Source organism: Gallus gallus, chromosome Z (genome assembly GCF_016699485.2).
Source record: "Gallus gallus isolate bGalGal1 chromosome Z, bGalGal1.mat.broiler.GRCg7b, whole genome shotgun sequence".
In the NCBI taxonomy this organism is placed as follows: Eukaryota; Metazoa; Chordata; class Aves; order Galliformes; family Phasianidae; genus Gallus; species Gallus gallus.
Window position 1 is genome coordinate 85,590,011 of NC_052572.1, and position 19,553 is coordinate 85,609,563.

General features: G+C 54.7%; 3 protein-coding genes across 8 annotated transcripts in view; 2 read left to right on the forward strand and 1 right to left on the reverse strand.

The window, feature by feature from the left end:
• Window positions 1-7,593, forward strand: part of FRMPD1 (FERM and PDZ domain containing 1) — a 29,790-nt gene extending 22,197 nt beyond the window's left edge. The window contains 4 exon segments of the mRNA XM_015280797.3: window positions 234-381; window positions 1,057-1,385; window positions 1,387-1,870; window positions 3,143-7,593. Of these exon segments, the coding sequence (XP_015136283.2) occupies window positions 234-381; window positions 1,057-1,385; window positions 1,387-1,870; window positions 3,143-5,430 (3,249 nt within the window). The 3' untranslated portion in view covers window positions 5,431-7,593.
• Window positions 306-13,835, reverse strand: TRMT10B (tRNA methyltransferase 10B). 6 transcript variants are annotated; one of them, XR_005842725.2, is made up of 10 exons: window positions 13,259-13,835; window positions 12,873-13,167; window positions 12,624-12,776; window positions 12,211-12,289; window positions 11,345-11,412; window positions 8,125-8,248; window positions 7,848-7,919; window positions 7,348-7,724; window positions 6,868-7,045; window positions 306-1,739 (listed from the first exon to the last, which is right to left on the reverse strand). XR_005842725.2 is itself a non-coding variant. In XM_015280808.4 (8 exons), the coding sequence occupies exons 1-8, from the start codon at window positions 13,468-13,470 to the stop codon at window positions 7,597-7,599; spliced, it is 1,131 nt and encodes a 376-aa protein (XP_015136294.1). In that variant the 5' UTR covers window positions 13,471-13,835; the 3' UTR covers window positions 7,062-7,596. The 6 variants fall into 6 exon arrangements, 4 of the variants coding, with proteins under 4 accessions (XP_015136294.1, XP_040511790.1, XP_015136295.1 ...); XR_005842726.2 differs by lacking the exon at window positions 306-1,739 and adding an exon at window positions 2,608-3,186; XM_015280808.4 differs by lacking the exons at window positions 306-1,739; window positions 6,868-7,045 and having other exon boundaries at window positions 7,062-7,724.
• On the forward strand, window positions 13,469-19,533 carry LOC768709. Its single transcript, XM_040655916.1, has 6 exons — window positions 13,469-13,602; window positions 13,933-14,107; window positions 14,501-14,680; window positions 16,105-16,204; window positions 18,662-18,792; window positions 19,190-19,533. Exons 1-6 carry the CDS (start codon window positions 13,469-13,471, stop codon window positions 19,463-19,465), a joined length of 996 nt encoding a protein of 331 aa, XP_040511850.1. The 3' UTR covers window positions 19,466-19,533.
• The last annotated feature ends 20 nt before the right edge of the window (window positions 19,534-19,553 follow it).

Here is a 19,553-nt window from a genome sequence, read left to right on the forward strand (position 1 = left end):
AAAGCGATTATTTTTGCCGTGCTTTGTCAGTGAGACTTGAGCAAAGAAACGAAACGCAACAAAAACTGATCTGTTTCCGTGTTCCTCGTGTGGAAACAGAGTGCTGTGCGGCTGTGGCAGTGCGAGGGAGAGGAAGTGTCTTTTCGGTGTGTGGCAAATGGTGGTAAAAGCCATGTTTGTTCTAAGATTGTGACTGCTTTCTGTCTCCCCCTCCCTTCCTTCCCCCAAAAAAGCTGCTGACTCTGCTGCTGGAATCAAACAGCGCGAAAGATCTTGTCTGCCTCATCGTTGGCTATTACAGACTGTTTGTGGATGCAAATGGCTCCATATTTACTTGGGGAGAGAAAAGAGAGCAACTACACCGTGTCTCAGCCGAAGAAGGTTAATTTGCCAAAGAATGGGGAGGAAGCGGGTCGATCATCCAGTGGTAGCAGTGTCATTCCTTCCTGGGAACGGTGTCGTGGTAGCCTGGGAATGCTCGGTGACATCTGCAGAACGTGGAATGTCAGCCTCACCGCCAGCACTGCCAGCTCTCCATTAACCCCAGAGGTGTTAGGCTTGGGGCAGGGCGGCAGTAAGCGACAGCTCTTCCCAAGGAGAGGCCAAGGGCCTGTCAGCAACATGGCAGACGTGTTTCTGGGCGCTTGTGCTCCTTCACCAAACTCCTGAGCAACCTCTGCTGCGCTCTGGCCAGGAGAGGTGGGCAATCTGTTTGCCGTGCTGTCTTGTCCCTTGTCAGGGTGGCTCTGGTCCCATAGGGGATGCAGACGGTCTTCAGACAGCAAGTTACCTGGCTGCTTTTCTGCAGCTCCCCTTGGCGCTGCTCTGCAGTAAAGCCAGACAGAGCAGGCAGGCAGATAGAACCGGGCCTCCGCTCACAGGTTATGGCCCTGCAGGTCGGTCAGAGTGCATCTTTACGTGGTTTACTGATGAGCAAGTGTGGGCAGAGCTCTCTTGGCCCCGAATCACTGCCGTGTGGCCAAGTTTGTAAGCCTTTTCTGACTGCTCCTCTGTGCCACCGCACAGCACAGGCTGACAGATGTGTTTAAATCACAGGGTATGAATCTCGAACCTGCAGCGATTCTGAAGACTCCTGGGAAATGGATTCCTCCTCAGAGCACTGCTCGGGCACACCTGCAGCATACAGCAGCACCCATCCTGCACGTGAGGAGAAGCTGGGAGAGCTTCAGAGCCTGGAAAAGGACAGCACAGAGCCCCAGGCTGGAGGGAATAACCAACGGGATGGGGGCGACAGTGCAGCAGACAGCACGTCTGATGCTTCTGATTCAGCCAACACAGAGAGCCGAGGGTTTAAGACGAGCGGCTCAAGTGACTCAATGGACGCACTGGAAGAAGATGAGTTGGAAGCCTGCTCTTCCTCCAGGCCAGAGTTTTTTCCACTTCTACACACCCACTGTGCATGAGATGAACAGCTTGGACAAGAGCTTCTTCCCCGTTTGTGCTGCAGGAGGCTCTGGCAGAGCAGAAGCCAGAGACTTCTTCTGTTTCTTGCAGGTACCAGAAGCAGAGAAGCATGGGTGTAAGCACAGCCCCTCTGAGCAGAAGGGAGTGGACGGTGATGTGTCTGTGCTGGGGACCAAGCTGTCTGAGGGAAACTCCATGGACTATTACAGCCTGTGCTGCAGCATTTCCCCTGCGGGCAGCGTGGAGAGGAGCAGCATCAGTCACAGCCGTGACAGAAGTCCTTGGAGAGACGAGTCTGCCCAGAAGGACGTAGCCTGGGGAGCAGAGCAGATGGCAGAAGTGAGCGATCTCATTCTGGAGCCACCCCTGGGCTTTGGTGACACCAGCTCTGAGGAGGAGTTCTATGATGCTGCGGACAGGCTCAGCCCCCCCTCCTCCCTGGCAGGTAAACCCTCACCCACCCGCTGTCCTCTCCCTCTGTCCTCCTGGGCTGGGGTGACGCCTGCCTGCCATGTCAGCCTGCTGGTAAGGATCATCTTCCAGCTATTCATCCTGTTTGTGGGTTTTCCCAAGGTTTTTGCAGGACCTTTGAGCATCTGTTCTCCACAAGCTGCTCTTTCTCAAGTATACTTCACAAAGCTGTCAGTGAGTGTGCATACGGGGGTCAGGGCAGCAGCGTTGCAGGGAGATTTGTCATCACCCCCAAGCGCTGGATCCAAGAAAAAAAGTCAGGTTTCAAACGAGTTTTGCATCCTGGAAGGTCTCCAGGTTTCTGCAGGACTTCCAGACTAGGGAAGCTATGTCACTGCCTGATCTGGAAGCCAGCATGCTGCAGGACTAAGTCCTGTGCAGCCTTTCGCATAGGCTGTCTTTGGTTTTGAAGAGGATAGTGCATCCCAGAGTCAGAATGCAGGAATGCATCCCTGCATTCCTCTGCAGGAAAGATACGTGTCTTTGGACAGGCAGGTGCCTTGATGATGGGCCCTTCTGCTGCCAGACTCTGCCTTCACTCCCTCCTTCCAGCCGTGGGACATATGATTGCTCCATGCACCCCAGAGATCAAAAATAACGTAGGGGTCAGAGGCTTGCTCAGCTATATGGCTCGCTCAGCTATATGGCTCGGTCCCTACTAGTTGTGTTTTCTCAGAAAAGTGAGGATTCCCACTTCTGAATTAACCAGCATGAAGTGAATTTCTCAATTTATTTTGTGTAGCTGTAACCGCGTTGGCTTTTGAATTCATGCACGGTGACAATATGGTGTTCAGGCACAAAACTGTAACCTCTGGATATTTTTATGATCTACGTACCCAGGCTGGGAATTTCTGATAATGTTTCTATTCAGCCTGTACACAATAGTTTCTCCAGCGTGCTGCTTGTGTCACCAAACTTAACTTGAGAATTGCAGCCGTATCTGCAGTCAGATCAAGTCACTCCAGCAAAAGCAAAGATTACCCAGCTCCCTTTGTAGCTAATCCTGGACTTCAGTATTTGTAGCCACGGGTCAGAACTCTTCATTTCTTTTGACACGGCTCATTCCAGGTTGGTCCATGACCGTAAGAGACGCCTTCCTTTGGCACCTGGGAGGCAGGCTCTGCTGCCAAATGCTTCTGTCTGCAATTGCAGGACTTAAGGGCTTTTTGGCGCCGGAGAGAGACGTATGTGTGTTCTGCTGCCCGGGGGCCATTTCCTGACTTACGTGTTCTTTCCTTGCCAGCAGGCTGCCAGACGACGTCCCAGGAGAGTACAGAGGATAACTGCATCCTAAAGAAACCAAGATGTTACAGCCTGGGAGAGAACTCGATCTCAAGGCAGACATCAAGAGAGAAATGCGGAGAGGAGAAGCAGCTGGTACATTCCAAGAGCCTGAGGAAGAGGAGGTCTTTTCTGAAAACCAATTACACTTCGCAGGTCACTTTCCCACTGGCTTTACCAGGCACCCTGCAGAGCTGCTGCTCCTGGCCACCCACCCCACCGCTCCCTGCTCAGCCCTCAGATCCACCTTCTTTGGATAAGGATGCAGAAGAGGGGACGCCTGCCCCCCAGGCCCAGAGAGACACCGCTGGCACAAACTCGTCCTCTGGTGTGATGGAAATGGAGCCCGACACCATGGAAACAAAGTCAGTGACTGATTTGGTGGTTTCTTCCATTTCAGCTGTTCGCTTGCAAGGTGACCACAGGGAGGAGAGTGCAGATGTTGCTGTAGACGTGGATGAACTCTGTCCTGCACGTGCTGTCCAACCGACTTCCCTGCTCCAAGAGGAAGCCGTGCACCTTCCCCAGGAGCAAAGCGGTGCTATCCAGGAGAGCCCCACAGCAAAGTGGCCAAGTGATGAGAGCTCTGTGACCACCAGAGACCAGCTAGCCCCAGCAGCGCCAGGTGGGGAGTGTGATGTGATGGAACCCAAGCACGAGGCTGGCAATGTCCCCCTGTTCCAGGGCCAAGAGATGGGCTGCCCTGCTGATGAATGCACTCTGCCACCTTCATCTTGTAGTGCTTTTCCCCGTGGGGTGGCCAAGGAGCAGGATCTGCTTCCCACTGCATGGAGGCATGCGGTATATGAGGAGCCTGTCCTGGACCCATGTGGTGAAGAAGGAAAAGCTAACCTCGATGGCTGTGCTGAGAACAGGAGTGACAGTGCCTTGCCACAGGCAAAAAGCAGACAAGCAATAAGCATGGAGGCCTTAAAGAAAGTGCACGATAAAAATCGTGTGGGTTTTCCAGATGCAACGCAGCTGTTAGCAAATGGCAGCAGCAGTTCAGGGGTTATAGCTCACCTCTCCTGGCTCTCATTTCGGGTGAGGTCAGACCTCATACCACCCAACCCATCTCAGAAGAGAGGACATGACCCCCTAGAGCTTTTGGACTCCCAGAGGACCACTGCGTGCATGGGGGATGATATTGTCAGAAAGGAGATGCAGACATCATCAGCTACGCTACCTCTTGAGAAAGAGCCGGAAAGCAAGCATGGGATGGTGGAAGGGGAGCTCAGAAAAGACACCGAAGATGTGGCTCATGAGCATCCTCGGCCTGCTCAGACTCCTTTCCTTGGAGAACAGTCTGCCACAGTGGGGAAAGACCCTCTCCAAACCAGAGAGCTTTCCGTCTCCTCAGACCCAATTCCCTTGGGCTTGCTGGGGAAAACAGGAGACTACGGGGATTCAAATCACTCCTTCCTCTGCTTTTATCACAAGAAGGATGAGCAGGCTGCTGCTGGACCCATCCTGACCAGGCCTTTGGGATTTTCTGTGATGAAGAAGACGTCGGCGCGGTTTGGGATGGACAAGTGCAGCTGTCAGCTGCCCTATGTCAGCTGCTTCCATAGGCCCGACGAAGACAGAAAGCAGGAAACCACCATTCCCATGTGCAGCATGGTTCTGCAGCCCGTCACTACCCCACCGTCCACCAGCTGCGGTCTTCCTGGGACCTCTGTGGGAAGTTACCCCATTCCCATTGCGTGGGACGGGGCGCTGGGCCCTGAAGTCCAAGCCCTCAGCCAGCTGAAGGACCAAGCATGGACGAGCCCTGCAGATTTCCCCTGCTTCCTAGCCTACACTACCGAGCTCCAGGAGGTTGTGGGGAACCTCTCTGGGAACCGAGCAGCCCACCTGCAAGACCGATGCGCAGAGCAGGGTGCTGAGAGCAAAGATGCCCTTGGCTCAGCCTCTCAGGACCTGCTGTCCAGTTGCAAGGAGCTTCTGAAAACGGAGCGTCCGCTCGAAGAGCTGCAGGAGGTGCTGAGGGTGACGTTTGACCACCTTGTTCAGCTGGCAGTGGCCTGCTTCCAGGTGACGCACTGCCAGCTATGCAGGCAGAGGCAGCAGGAGCTCAGCGCTGCGCTCGTGGACGTGGTGGGCACCTACCACCAGCTAGTGCAGGCTGTTCACCAGCAGCTTTGCAGGCAAGGCTGCCCAGACCTGGGCACCACGCTCCTGACACGCCAGCACACAGCCCTTACTGCTGCCATGGTTTGCCTCCTGCAGCACTTCAGGGTCCCCCCGCCGTGACGGGGCGGTCGGTGGGTGCGGAGGACCCTCCCCACATTTCCTTCGTGCATCACTAGGCTCTCCCACGCAGGACATTTAACCCCCACAGCTCAGCATGTGGTCACGGAAGGGCACCTCCGTGTGTCAACTGACTTCCACCAACAGCTGCCTAGTTCAGGGGTGGCCATGGGACAGAGCTTGTGCCACTCCAGCCTCGCTTTATCTAATGCTGCGCACACAACGTGCAAACTCACAGAGCACTTCATAGCTTATCTATGTAGCCTGGGATTTGTCCTTCAGCTCCCCAGCACCTTGCAGATAGCCAGTCAGATGAGCGTTGTCCTAGCCTCCTCTGTCACCTGTGGAGCACAGGCCACAGGCAGAGAGGTGACCAAGTGAGCTGTGAAGGAGGGTGAGATCAGAGTCCCATCTGGTCCACCAAACAGAGCTGGGCCGCTCTGCTCTGCGGTTGAACTGTGATGGAAAGCACTTTGGGAGAAAGAATTACTCTGTTTATCTGCTCCTCCTTGCAAATGTAGAGAAGGTTGTCCCAGGCTGGGGATGCAGCACCATATCCTGTCCTCCTGCTGTAGTTTCTGTGTGTCAGTCTGCTCTATTTACAGTTGCTAATGCTGAAGAACGTCCCTAATCGGCAGCCTCCCCCAGTGCTAGCCTTGCCATGAAGTAGCTACCTAATGATACCTGTCTTCCAAAAAAGGGGATAAGTCTTGAAGACAGAAGTGCCAACTTTGCAGCTGTTGACATAACCCATCATGCCAGCCTCCCTCGAAGGCACGCCACTTTTCCCGACCTTCTTGTCAATAGCTGCACAAAGTGCTAGGTATCCCTGGCTGGATATGAGCTATTAGCCCTTAAACGTATCCTAATGGAGCACCTCTAGTGAATGTGTGCTTTCCAGTGCTGGAGGCACATCCTCAGCAATCTGGTGGGAAAGAGGGTTGCAGCAGGTCCTCGACCGCTGGTATCTGACCCAGGGACTTGTTTGGGAAGGGTGATGCTTGCAGCAGGTCAGTCCCTGCAGCTGCGTGCTTAGGATGGAGGGGGTAGCTGAATAGTTCACCCAAGCAGGATTCCCTGCCGTTTCATCACTGGCAGGTGGTTTCAGCTACTCTGCAGTGTTGCCCTGCAAATTCAGGGGCTGAATCAGGAAGTTAAAAATCTTACACTGGAGCCAAAACGCTGCCCTTGCTGTCCTGGCAGAGCTGCAGTGACATCTACCTACCTACTAACAGCTTGATGAGCACGGAACACGAATACAAGCAGGAAGAGCCCGTAGGACACAGTAAAGCAACAGGCACCTGCAAACACAGTTTCAGCCTCTATGGGGAGGAACCACCTGCTGACAGTATGTGTCATGAGTACCAAATTCCCCGTGGTGTCAAAGGCCCTTGGTGTGAAGGGGAGATGAAGACGGAGGCAAAGGTGATGGGAATTTACCTGCAAAGCCCTCCAACTCCTTCTTGGAGAGTCACCGATAGCAGGTTTGGCTTTTCTGTGTGTTTGCAGGGTTTTTTAACTGACAGTGGCTGAAGTAGCATTATCTTACATGCATCAGAAGCGTTCTCTGCTCAGGCCATAGTGTCCGTTATCACGTACTGACACAAGACATCAGTTACTGTAAGGAGGCAACAGAAATTTGAATACTTTATTTTAGATAGATTGTGACCAGCATGCACAGGATTCACTACAGGCTTCGGCAGCACACCAAGACACCCAGTCCTCAGTACAAGTAGGAAGAAAAATCATGTTCTGGTGCATCTGGGCACCGTTTGTCTATTAATTTTGGATCACTTCCCATCCTGTGCTCAGTTAGAACAGTGCTGTCCTTTTCCACGGGAAGGACTGTTATTAACTGGCGTGCTCTACAATTCTTCCTATTTAATCCTGTTGAAAAGAAGAAAAAAAAAGAAATCCTACCGACTCATTGTTGATCTCAGGGCTCAGCTGGCTTCTGTTTTCTGTTCAGGGCGTAAAGTCATTTCCAGCACTGTACCGCTGAGGCAGAATCTGTCACTCTTGCCGAGGTCCGTACGTAAGTAAATTTAGGCAGAGCTGTTTTCTCTGCACACATTCACACTGGTGCCTCTGCTTGAAATCTGCAGTTTGCTACTCTTGCTTGCACAGCTCCTTAACTTTCAGGAAATAAAAGAGTTTTCTTGTGCATTGTCACGCTGAGGTATTTTTCACTGATTTCTCTCCGTCCGGAAGCACGTAGCCTTTTCCAGAAGAAACTCCAGCTTTCAAAGCATCTGGCCAACTTTGGGTTCTGTAGTAAGTCGATAAGACATCGAAGACTGTTGGGAACAAAAAGAGGTACCTTGCTCTCACGCTGTTACAAAGGCAAGCTATAATACATCCTCCCCTGGCTGCCAAACATCAGGAGATGCCAGAGGGAGGTAGTGTGGAACTTGTGCTACCTTTAAGTCTCGTGAACAAGGCGTGAAGTAGCTTATCTGAGAGAGGATAATGTGTTATCCTCTTCCCCCTGGCTAGGGAAAGGCCAATATGGAAAAAACATGAGACTTTACCACGGCAGCGGTAGGCACAAGGCCTGTGATAACAGGCATTTGTTATATGAGTTTCCCCAGCTACTCAGTATCATGCTTCCATTACTGATGACTTTTCAGGACGTAATAGCCTCAGCCACCTGGGCAACAGGCAGGACGTGGGCAGGACACGGGCTCGGCCCCTCACCTTGATTAATTGCCAGCGTCTCCGAGTAGTAGTTCTTCGTGTTCATGGATTTTACCATATACTCACGAATTGGGAGGCGGGCTGTTTGCAAGGACTGCCCTTGTGCCCTTTGCAGGGTCAGGTTCTGTAAAGGAAGCAAGAACAAGTTATACGACGTGCACATCACAGAATCACGGAGGTTGGAAAAGACCTCCGAGATCATCCAGTCCAACCGTCCACCTCTCACCAACACTTCCCACTAACCCATGTCCCTCAGTACAACATCTCAACATTTCTTGAACACCTCCAGGGACAGTGACTCCACCAGCTCCCTGGGCAGCCCATTCCAGTTCTCCTGGAGAATGCTCTCCTGGAGAATTATTTCCTAATGTCCAACCCAAACCTCCCCCTGGTGCAACTTCAGGCCATCACCTCTCATACTATCGCTAGTTCCATGGGAACAGAGGCCAAACCCCATCTCGCTACAACCTCCCTTCAGGAAGCTGTAGAGAGCAATCTGGTCTCCTCTGTGCCTCCTCTTCTCCACACTGAACAATCCCAGCTCCCTCAGTTGCTCCCCACAGGACAGTGCTCCAGTCCCTCCACAGCTCCACTGCCCTTCTCTGGACACAGTCCAGGGTCTCCAATGCCCTTCTCGCAGTAAGGGGCCCAAAACTGAACTCAGCACTCGAGGTGGGGCCTCACCAGGGCTGAGAGCAGTGACCACCTCCTGCTCCTGCTGGCTGCACTACTTCTGGTAAAAGCCAGGATGCCATCGGCCATCTTGGCCACCTGGGCACACCGCTGGTTCGCGTTCAGCTGAACGTCCATTAAAGGCCCCAGATCATTTTCCTCCATGCACCTTGCCAGCCACTCTGCTTCAAGCCTGTAGCACTGCCTGGGATTGTTGTGGCCAAAGCACGGGACCCAGCACTTGGGCTTGCTGAACCTCATCCCACTGGCCTCAGCCCAGTGATCCAGCCTGTCCAGATCCCTCTGTAGGGCCTTCCTACTTCCCCACCTGGGTGTTATCTGCAAACTTACTGAGGATGCACTCAGTGCCCTCATCCAGTCCATCACTAAAGGCATTGAAAAGGACAGACCTCGGTACCAACCCCTGGGGAACACCACTGGTGACAGGACACTGGATGGCACTCCATTCACCGCCACTCTCTGGGCCCAGCCCTCCAGCCAGTTTACACAGCAAAGAGTGTACCTGTCCAAGCCAAGGGCTGACAGCTTCTCCCGGACTACCCTGTGGGAGGCAGTGTCAAAGGCTTTGCTGAAGTCTAGGCAGACCATGTCAACACCCTTTCCCTCATCCACCAGGTAGGTCACTCAGCACAGAAGGAGATCAGGTTGGTCAGGCAGGACCTGCCCTTCACAAACCCATGCTGGCTGGGCCTGATCCCCCAGTTGTCCCGCACATGCTGTGCCATCTCCCTCGAGACAATCTGCTCCATAACCTTCCCTGGCACTGAGGTCTGGCTGACAAGCTTGTACTTCCCCAGATCCACCTTGTGACCCTTCCTGTAGATGGGAGTCACACTGGCAAGCCTCCAATCCTCTGGGACCTCTCCAGGTGACCACGAATGCTGACAGATGATGGAAAGTGGCTTGCTTATCACCTCTGTCAGCTCCCTAAGCACCCCCAGGTGGATCCCATCTGGCCCCATGGACATGGCAGTCCAGGTGGATTAGTAGGTCTCTCACTGTTTCCTCCTGAATTGTGGGAGTTTATTCTGCTCCCACTCAAGACTTCCAGGTCAGGGGGTAGAGAACCCCAAGGATAATCAACAGACGCAAAGGAGGCACTGAGAACCACAGTCTTTTCCTTACCCTCAGTGGTCACATTCCCCTCCACATCCCGTAGAAGATGGAGATTCTCCCTGGCCCTCCTCTTACTGTTAACATATTTGTAAAGAAGATTTTTGTTCTCTTTTACCCTGACGGCCAAGTTGAGTTCAAGGTGGGCTTCTGCCTTTCTGATTTTCTCCCTGCACATCCTAACAGCTCTGTAGTACTCTCCCCCAAGTTGCCTGTCCCTTCTTCCAAAGAAAGAAGATTCTTTTTCTCCTGGAGCCTCAGGAAAAGCTCCCTGTTCATCCACACCGGTCTTCTTCCCTGCCAGCTCATCTCACGGCACAGGAGGACAGCATGCTCCTTTACAGACATTGTTCTTGAGGAGCACCCAACCTTCCTGGACCCCTCTATCCTCTGGGACCGAATCCCAAGGGACTGTCCCTACAGTGTCTTGAACATTCAGAGTCCACCCTCCAGAAGTCCAAGGCAGCATTTCTGCTGCCCCTCTCCTGGCTTCACCAAGAATGGAGAGCTCTACCACTTCGTGGTCGCTCTGTCCAAGACAGCCCCTGACCTCCACATCTCCCTACCAGTCCTTCTCTGTTTGTGAATAGCAGGTCTAGCAGGGCACCTCCTCTGGCAGGCTCTCACCAGCTGCAAAAGGAAGCTATCATCTCCCACACGCTCTAGAAACCTCCCAGACAGCTTCTTCCATGTTGTGCTGTATTTCCAGCATGTATCAGGGAAGGTGAAGTCCCCCAGGAGAACGAGGGCTGGAGACTATGCAACTTCTGCCAGCTGTTTGCAGAACGCCTCACGCCTCTTCATCCTGGTTAGGTGGTCTATAACAGGCCCCCACCAGGATGTCTGCCTTGTTGGCCCTTCCCTTGATCCTTACCCACAGGAACTCAACCCTGCCATCCCCAGCCTCGAGCTCAACAACATCAAAGCACTCTCAAACAGAGAGAGCCACACCTCTGCCCCCCCTTCCTTGCCTGTCGCTTCTGAAGAGCTTCCAGCCATCAGATGCAGCACTCCAGCCGTGGGAGTAATCCCACCCTGTTTCTGTAATGGCAATTAAGCCACAGTTTGCCTTCTGCATAATGGCCTCCAGCTCCTCCTGTTTGCTGCCCATGCTGCGTGCACTGATGCAGACGCAAATCCACAGCATGCACATCGCTTGTGGGACGTGCAGCTGAGAGCCTGGAAACTGTACAAGTGCTGATTTCACTCAGACCTCCTGATTTCACTTCAGACGTTCTGGTCTCAACCTGGTGCTGGAGCCAAGCAGAACCTCGGGGGTTCTGTGGGAAAATGGATAGTGACACAAGAGCAATGCTTCCGAGCAGCAGCAGCGAGCGCTGCGACTGGGACCTCTCTGCTCCCAGCCGAGAGCGAGGCAGACCAGACCTTCAGGTTCCAACAGCTTCCAACCCACCTTGTGTATACTTTCATCCACGAGGCCTCCGAGGACGTACACTTTTTCGGGATCAACATCTTCGAGAACTAGAAGAAGATAAGCACGCGCTCATCACCATACAACAGTAAAACCGTGCACTGCAGCATTCTTCAGGAAGGGCCCAGCTTACACAAGGAAGCCGAAGCCGCAGTCACCCTTCACCCTGACTGCAGGAAGCTGAGGCTTCCAAGGCAGGAGCATCTGCCTGAACCTGCTGGCAGCGTGGCAAGGGGAGAGCAGACGTGGGCTGGAAGCAGAGTGCAGATGCAGCTCTAGAGGCAACGCACTGCTCTTTTCCATTGCCGTTCTGTTGAGTGCAATCCTAACCCTCCCCACAGACAACTCCTCACTGCCAAGGCCACGCGTGAAAACCTCCCCCCACTTCTGCCAGATCCTTATCAGAGCCGACCCTTAAACCAAGAAGGGGATCTGCGTCCGCACGAGCACGTGGCCAGGTAAAAAAAATGGGGAAAAAGGAGAAAGTCAGCTACAGCAGCAAGTGAACCAATAAAAGGAATGGCGTAGACATCACATTATCTCAAGGAAAGATGCTCTTCGCACCGCATGCACCTCCACTTCTCTGCTGGCAGGATAACAAACTGCAGGCATCTAGAGAGCTTTTAAGTTGGGTTTGCTGCGGGTCGATGCAGCCCTCACTCAGCACCCTCACTCCTTCCCAGAACAGAACAGACTGACGTAGGAGCACACCGAGCACCGGGTCTAAGGGAAGGCTGCCTCAGGCAGCGAGAGAAAGCGAGCGCTTGGATCTGAGCCATGCGATGCACGGTTCAAGTCCCCAGGGTCAATCTTCGCCTTCGTTCCCCTCAGGCAAGTACAGCACTTACCGTTCTCGGAGTCAGGAGTGAGATAAACAATGGCATCCAAAGGGAACAGATCCAGGTAGCTTTCTTGAGTCGTTTCCATCTGAAAAACACGACACAGGGAGAAGAGTCCGTGAGCCACTGTCCGTCTGCTACCCACCCCCGGCCAGAGAACAGCACAGCAGAACCAACAGTGCTGCTTTGGGTGTTTAATGCCTACAGATAGGGCTTCTTGGTTCCGCTTCTCTGTTTTTTGTTTTTAATTGAAAACAAATAGCTTAGGAACCATTAAATTCTCGTCTTGGGAAGGCGTGCTTTTAGGTAATTACTGCTCATCTCCCCCCTTTTAAATGAGACTGCAATGCCTGAGGGATTCAGCAACCTCACAGCCATTCGGGCTGGAGAAGAGCTCCTCCTCGCCGCGCCAACGCCCTTACCAAGTATCCGGAGAAGCCGTCGTTCATGCGGAGGCACTCGCGGTGGATGGGCGATCCCGGCACCAGCTCGGTCAGGCAGAGCCAGAAGGGCCGCTCGGCCCGCCTGTTAGCGCCGTACAGCCGGCGGATCTGCGCGGCCAGCCGGCTCGTCTCCTTCCGACAGAGCGGAGCGCCGCGTCACGACGGCCCCGGAGCGCACCGACCGAGCGGAGCTCCGCGGGGCCTCCGCGCTCAGGGGCGGGCACGCACCTTGGGCGTCATGCGGTCGGCCACGCCGAGGTCCACGCAGAGCCGCGGGCCCGCCGAGCGGGCTTCCAGGAGCCGCTCCTCCGCCAGGGCCCTGCCGCGCTGCCGGGCGGCTCCTGCGGGGCACAGCGCGGAGGGCAGCCCTGCCCTACCCGGCCCACCCCGGCCCCGCACCCCGCGCCGCCCCACCTCGGCCCTCGGGTCGCCGCGCTCTGCTCCGCTCCCTCTCCTGCGGCCGCCGCCGCCGCCGCGCCGCCAACACCCGCTCCCAGCGCCTCCGCTTCCGAAGGACGTTCCTCTGCGGGGCGGCACGGCGCGGTCAGGCCCAGGGACGCTGCCGGCACCGCGGCCGCGCTGCCCCGCTCCGCTCCGCCCCGCTCCGCCCGCACCGAGCACGGCGCCTCGCCGGACCCCGCCGACTCGAGCCGCAGCAGCGCGAGCGCCTCGCTGGCCGCTTCCACCTCCGCCGGCGCGGAGTCCGCCATCGCGCTGCCGCCCTCCATCGCCGCCGCCGCGGGGCGGGGCGAGGCGGGGCCGGCTCAGCCCGACCTCCCTGCTCGGCCCCCAGCTGCGCTCCCCGGCGGCGACGGAGGACGGCCATGAGCGGCTCCCGCCTGCTGCGCGGCCTGCCCGTGAGTAGCGGCGGACGGCTGCGCCCGGGGGCGAGCAACGGCGGAGCGGAGGGCGGGGAGCCGGCCGGCACCGCCGCGCTCCGGAGCCGTTTCGTGCCTCGGTTCTGCTGCCGTGCTGTGTGTGTGTGTGTGTTTGCGTGTGTCGTGGCGGTGTTCCCTGCCCAGGAGAGCCGTCGGGCGCCGCGCCGTCGCACGCCGTGCTTCGGTTCGGCCGCAGCGCTGTGTCGTCTCCCCGCTTATCCTCGGCGGTTTCGTTCCGGGCTGCTTTTCCTGTGCTGCGGTCCCGTTGCACGCAGCTGACCTCGCTCTGCCCTCCCGGTTACCCCCGTTACTCATTGACGCGGTGGCAGGGCACGGACGTTTCTGGAACGGCCCTGGGCTGGCACCCAACTGCACCCACAGCTGCGCGGCCGGCAGGGCTCGTAGCCATGAAACACCACGGCGTGTCCGCACGGGCTGCCGGAGCACAGCTCGAGCGGCGGCACTGCTGCTGGTGTGGGTCCCGTCGGCGCAGAGCCTTCCCCGGTGGCTTTGGTGCGACGGCGGTACTCGTTTTGCTTTGGTGGCCCGAGTCTGGAGGAGGGGGGCTGGCTTTCCTGGGGTGAGGTGGGTCGGGAGAGAAGAAGGAACCATCCTCAATTAATCTGTAGCGCTGTCGGTTACTGAAGAAGGAAAACTTCTTAGGCTTGGGAGACGCCCCGGGTTCGGTGGCGGTGCTGAGTGAAGGCCGGCAATCAGCAAGGGCTGCATGGCAGCCCCAGCCTGCACTCCCACGTGGGCGTGCGGGAAGCAGGCGAGGGTCGTACAGACCCCATGCCCGCCCCATAGCATAGTGCCAGGCCAGAAGCGAGGCTGGGTTTTCCATCCCACGTACCAGCAGGGCGCAGAGGGATGCAGGCGCCTGCAAGTCCTGCCGCAGCAGCTGAGAAACAGTCCTCCCCAGCTCCCAGGGTGATCAATATCCTTCCGTATAACAGACTTTCCTCCCTCCTCTCCCAGAAGCATCTGCCTCTCCTGGCTGCTGGGGGACTCAGGAGAAAGCCCCGCGTGGCCACCCGGTGCCACGCATACAGCACCACGGAAGACAGCTCCTCCAGGCCGATCGGGCGGTACCCAGTGCCAAACAAGAAGGACATGCCATACGATATCGTGGAGCTCATGGAGGAGGTGGAAGTGAAGGTAAAAAGCTCCCCCTGCAAAATTCTGTCGGTGGCAAACAACCACTGGCATGCGTTGTCGGAGACCAGTGCTGGGGCCGCCGAGATACTGCGCAGTCCTCATACAGGACTTCTTTCAGAGGCTCTTTTCCAACCTACAGGACAGGGAGATCCTGCTGGAAACTGCAGCGTAAAGATCACCAGCCTCCAGTTCATCCGGGTTAGTGGGCGGTCTCAGGCTGTCCACTGATAGAAGGGAGGCAGGAGCAATGACACTCTCTTTTGGGGAGAGCATTTCCGTGAAATGCTGCTTTGAATATTATTTTTCTTTATTGGAGAAAAAAGGGATGCAGGGGGCGATAGTTACGATGACAACATTGAAAGGATCAAGGGGTATTTTTGCTACTTGGCTTTGACTTTTTCACCCAAAGCTAGACAGTAAACCAAGTTTAGAGCTGTGTCTTAGCTTCGTTGCAGCTGCAGCAGTCTCAGGGAAGTTTGCGTTTGGAGTCACACAAGGAGTCACACAACAAATACAGTGTGGTGAGGAGGAGTCAGCGCAGACTTCATGTGCAGTGAAGGTTCAGATCAGAGCTGTGGATAGGATCGAATCAGCGCAGAAGACTTGGGATTCCAAAAAGTGCTGCCAGCCTCTGTGGCAAGAGGTCCCTTGACGAACCATTCAGTCATGGATTAAAGGGAAGGAGCCTCCCCGTAGTTAATTAACAGTTAGCATAGGTGTGAGACAGAAGGAATGCACAGGCACTTGTTTGTGAGAGGAGGCTGCTGGAGGAGTCTGTCACGCTTGAGCTACTCTGTCTTTTCAAAACGCCTTCAAAACAGCAGTCCGTAGGCTGGCAGGGCCTGCGGACAAATGGAGTAATCACAGCAGAAGTGGAATTTGCAGAACTGCAGTGGAATCTCGCAGTGCCTGGCAATCAGGCACTGAGGGGTGATTGAAATCCTCTGCTGAGTGCAACAGCACTGTGCCAGCATACACCTTCCAGGGTGTGCTTGCACCTCAGACGGCGTGCTGTTTGGGTTGGGTTGACTCTCTCACGTCCTGTAAGCATGAAAGGAAGAGGAGAGCTCCAGGAGCTCTCTGTTGGCCAAAGGGTCATAGCAGCTGCTGTGCAGAGAGGTGGAGCAGATGACAACCCTTCTGTTTGGAAGGGATTTTGTCGTGTTGCCTGAGGGCGGTGCGACTGTGGTCGTTGCTGGCGTGGCTGAAGTGATCGGGGCTGCAAGAAACTGCAGCAGTGCTTAATTAAGGACAATATCATCCCATGTACAAATAGGCTCAAAGCCCGAGGAAAGTGGGTCTGTGGAGGTTCCGCAGGACTGCTGTGCAAACTACCTGTTCTCTAAGCCTAGGGTGTGAACGTGGCCTGCTGCTCTCTGTGTTAAGTTGCAACTCTTGACTGGTTTCTCTTCTTCCTCGAACAGACTGGATTTCTGCCCAATGTCTTCAAGGCCATGTCTCACCGACCTGCTGAATTCAGAGCGTTTTTTGCTTATTACAATGTCATCATGAACAAAGAGACAGGTAAACCATACACAAACACCCCCAAATTGCCCTTTCCTCTGTAGATGTAAAAAAAAAAATGCTAACACCAGCTTCTCCGACATCCCCGGGTTTATTTCCTCACCAACCCTTATCCCAGCTCACAGCTCACGGTTAAGAGGCAGCCCATGAGAACAGCTGAGCTACCTCACTACACTATGCTCTGTGTCACAACAAAGGAAGGACAGGCTGCTTCCTGAGGGAAAGTGGGTCAGGAGCTGAGGCAGGCACTGGCACAGGCATCAGGAATAATGCTGCAGTTTCACACTGCTTGAGCAAGGTGAGCATAGTAGGTCTGCCAGTGGTGAGCGTGGTCTGCCAACAGTCCAGATTTCCTAGGCAAGGCCACAGTGCCTGGTCCAAGTTCCACATCAGCACGGTTGCACAGCCAGGCACCGCAGCCACGTAGCTTGGGCGGGCCATAGCTAAGGGCCTAACACAGAGACAGCTCCCAGGGGAGGGGAGATGTTCCAAAAGCTATTGCTCAGGCTTCCTCCGGCTCTTTCCTCATGACAACCCTTGCCTGTGAGCTGGCCACGAGCCAGATGCAGAAGTCATTAGAGGGTGTGCTTGCTGGGCCCTGATGGGCTCTGCTGTGGATATGATTCCAAGTAGAAGTAGTTCTCTGTATCCTGCAGACACATGAAGAAGGCTGTACTGCTTCCTTATACATGGGCACCTGTACAGCAGGTCTTTAGGAGGAAGGAACTGGGGCTGTTTCGTCTGGGGAAGGGGAGGCTGAGGGGAGACCTCATTGCTCTCTTCAATACCTGAAAGGTGCTTACAGCAAGAGTGGAGGTGGTCCCTTCTCACTGGTGACAGGCGACAGGATGAGGGGAAACAGCCTCAAGTTGCGCTACTGTAAGTTTAAGTTGGATATCAGGAAACACTTCTTTAGAGAACGGGTTGTCAAGCACTGGAATGGGCTCCCCAGGGAGGTGGTTGAGTCACCATCCCTGGATGTGTTTAACAACCATTTGGATGTGGCGCTCAGGGATATGATTTGGCGGAGGGTTGTTAGAGTTATGGTTAGGTTGTGGTTGGACTTGATGATCTTTAAGGTCTTTTCCAACCTGAGCAATTCTGTGATTCAGGTGGCCTCCGGGCATCCCTCGAGTTTGGAAGTGAGGAAGGTTTGCAGCAGCGCATCTGGGGCAGGCTTCATGCAGAGAATGTTGCAGTGTTCAAGCCTTTGAGGAAACAGTTTGAGGACTGCCTGTTCCTCCCTCCTGCTTCCTTTGCTGTGGGGCACTGAGCAGCTGGTTCTCATTGCTTTTGTTGTAAGGGTCTTACATCGGTAAGATCTGGACTTTGTAGAACAAGCTGCTGAGCAGAGTGCTCCTGAGCCTTAAAGTAGATGAGAGCTTGCAGGGAGAATGGGCAGCAAAGTGCAACTTTATGTTTCTCTCACTGTAATATGCACAGTCTATGCGTGAAGGTTTCTGCTTTGCTTGCACTGCTGGAGTGAAGCCCAGGCTATACAAGGGTCTGTTTTTTTCCTGCTCTCATTCCCGTGCTTCTTTTTTGGTTGACTCTGCAGAGTCACATGGAACTATCTGGCTTCACACCCTTCTCAGCACTTATCCTGAAGTATCACAGAGTTGCCACCTTCTATAACCGGACTGCATCAGGGCAAGAATTTCTCTTCCCCTAAAAAGCTGTAGTAGTATCTTTCACTGTCTTATAAGACGCTTGTCCTGTGCAAATATTTGCCCTTCAGTGTGAACCGTGGTATCCAAAAATACTCATTTCTAATTATCTGATAAAAGAGCAGAGTATGAGAGCTGACAGCCAAGTAAGATAAGTTCCTCAGGTGCCATGGACGATCCTGTCGTGAAGCTATTTGTGGAAATAATTAGTATTGATTCCAAGTATAACAGAGCACAGCCATCTTCTCCAGAGCTTCTTTGGAGAAGTCACTGAAAAAGCTGTGATTCATCTGTGTGGTGGTCACCAGAAGTTCTCAGAGGCACAGCCCAGAAGCCCTCATTGCTTCTGTGTGCTTCCTCCTCTCTGCCCTCAAAAGCTGCAATGTTTTCTTCGTGACTCCTGATTTTAGAACACTGCAGTCTTTGGTAAAAGCAGCAATGAACAGACTGCCTGCCACCAGCCACATGTACACGAGGCATGTAGAGAGAATTACAGAGCTTCAGCCTGACGAGCAAGTAATTTTGCTCCTCTGAGTTCTCATGCTGTGTAGAGTTACTATTACCCTAATGTGTCCCTCATCCTTATTATGTGCCTCCCATGCAGCAATCCAAGTTAACTGATGGTCTAGATGGCCGTGAGGTTGCAGTCTCCGTGGCTGCTTTTGGGATCTCTGGCAGTAGTGCCTGCTGCCCTTCCCCAGAGACCTGTATTCCGCGTTGCCCCAGCAGCACCTGCTGCCACGGATGTTTTCGCTAACAAAGCGTGCTAAATCCTTTTCTCTCCCCATAGGGCGACTCAGTAAAGCGGACAAGGAGCTCATCATCGTGGCCACAAGCGCTGTGAATAGATGTCCCTACTGCGTGGTTGCACATGGAGCGCTCCATCGGATATACTCCAAGCAGCCGACGCTGGCTGACCAGGTCAGTGGAGCACGGTCCTTTTGAGGAGTAGGGATGGTGTCCTCTGTCTCCTCGCTTCCAGCTGTGACCATTGAGTCTGCGTGACTCCCAGTGAGGGGCAGAGAGAATCATAGCATTACAGAATTATTAGGCTTGGAAAAGACCGCTAAGACCATGGAGTCCAACTGCCAACCCATCCCCACCATCCCTCACTGCCGCATCTCCACAGTTCCTGAGCAACCTCCGGGGATGGCGGTGACTCCAACCACGTCCCCGGGCCACCCCTTCCCAGGGGACCGCTCCTTCGGAGAACGAATTCCTCCTGATATCCAGAGAGGGGCTGATGCTGGCATGCCGGGGGCGCTGAGGCCATCCCGGCACCCGTCCCCTTCTCACTGTGGCCTCTGCCTCCCCTCAGGTCGTCGTGAACTGGAAGCTGGCGGACCTGAGCGGCCGGGACCTGGCCATGCTGGAGTTCGCTCTCGCAGTCTGTCGGGCAGATAACATCACGGAGGAGCACTTCCAGAAGCTGGAGGCGCATGGATTTGACCGCGAAGACGCGTGGGACATCGCCATGATCTCTGCCTTTTTCGCCATGTCCAACCGCATCGCCCATTTCGTCGACCTGCGGCCCAACAACGAGTTCTACAACATGGGCCGGACGCCGCACGAGGCGCGCAGGGATCGCACCTGAGGCTGCGTTCTGGCAGCAACTCTCGCGCGTTGTTTGGAGCGTATAAAAGTGGGGAAAAAAAGCCAAAACCCGATTGTTGCCGCACGCC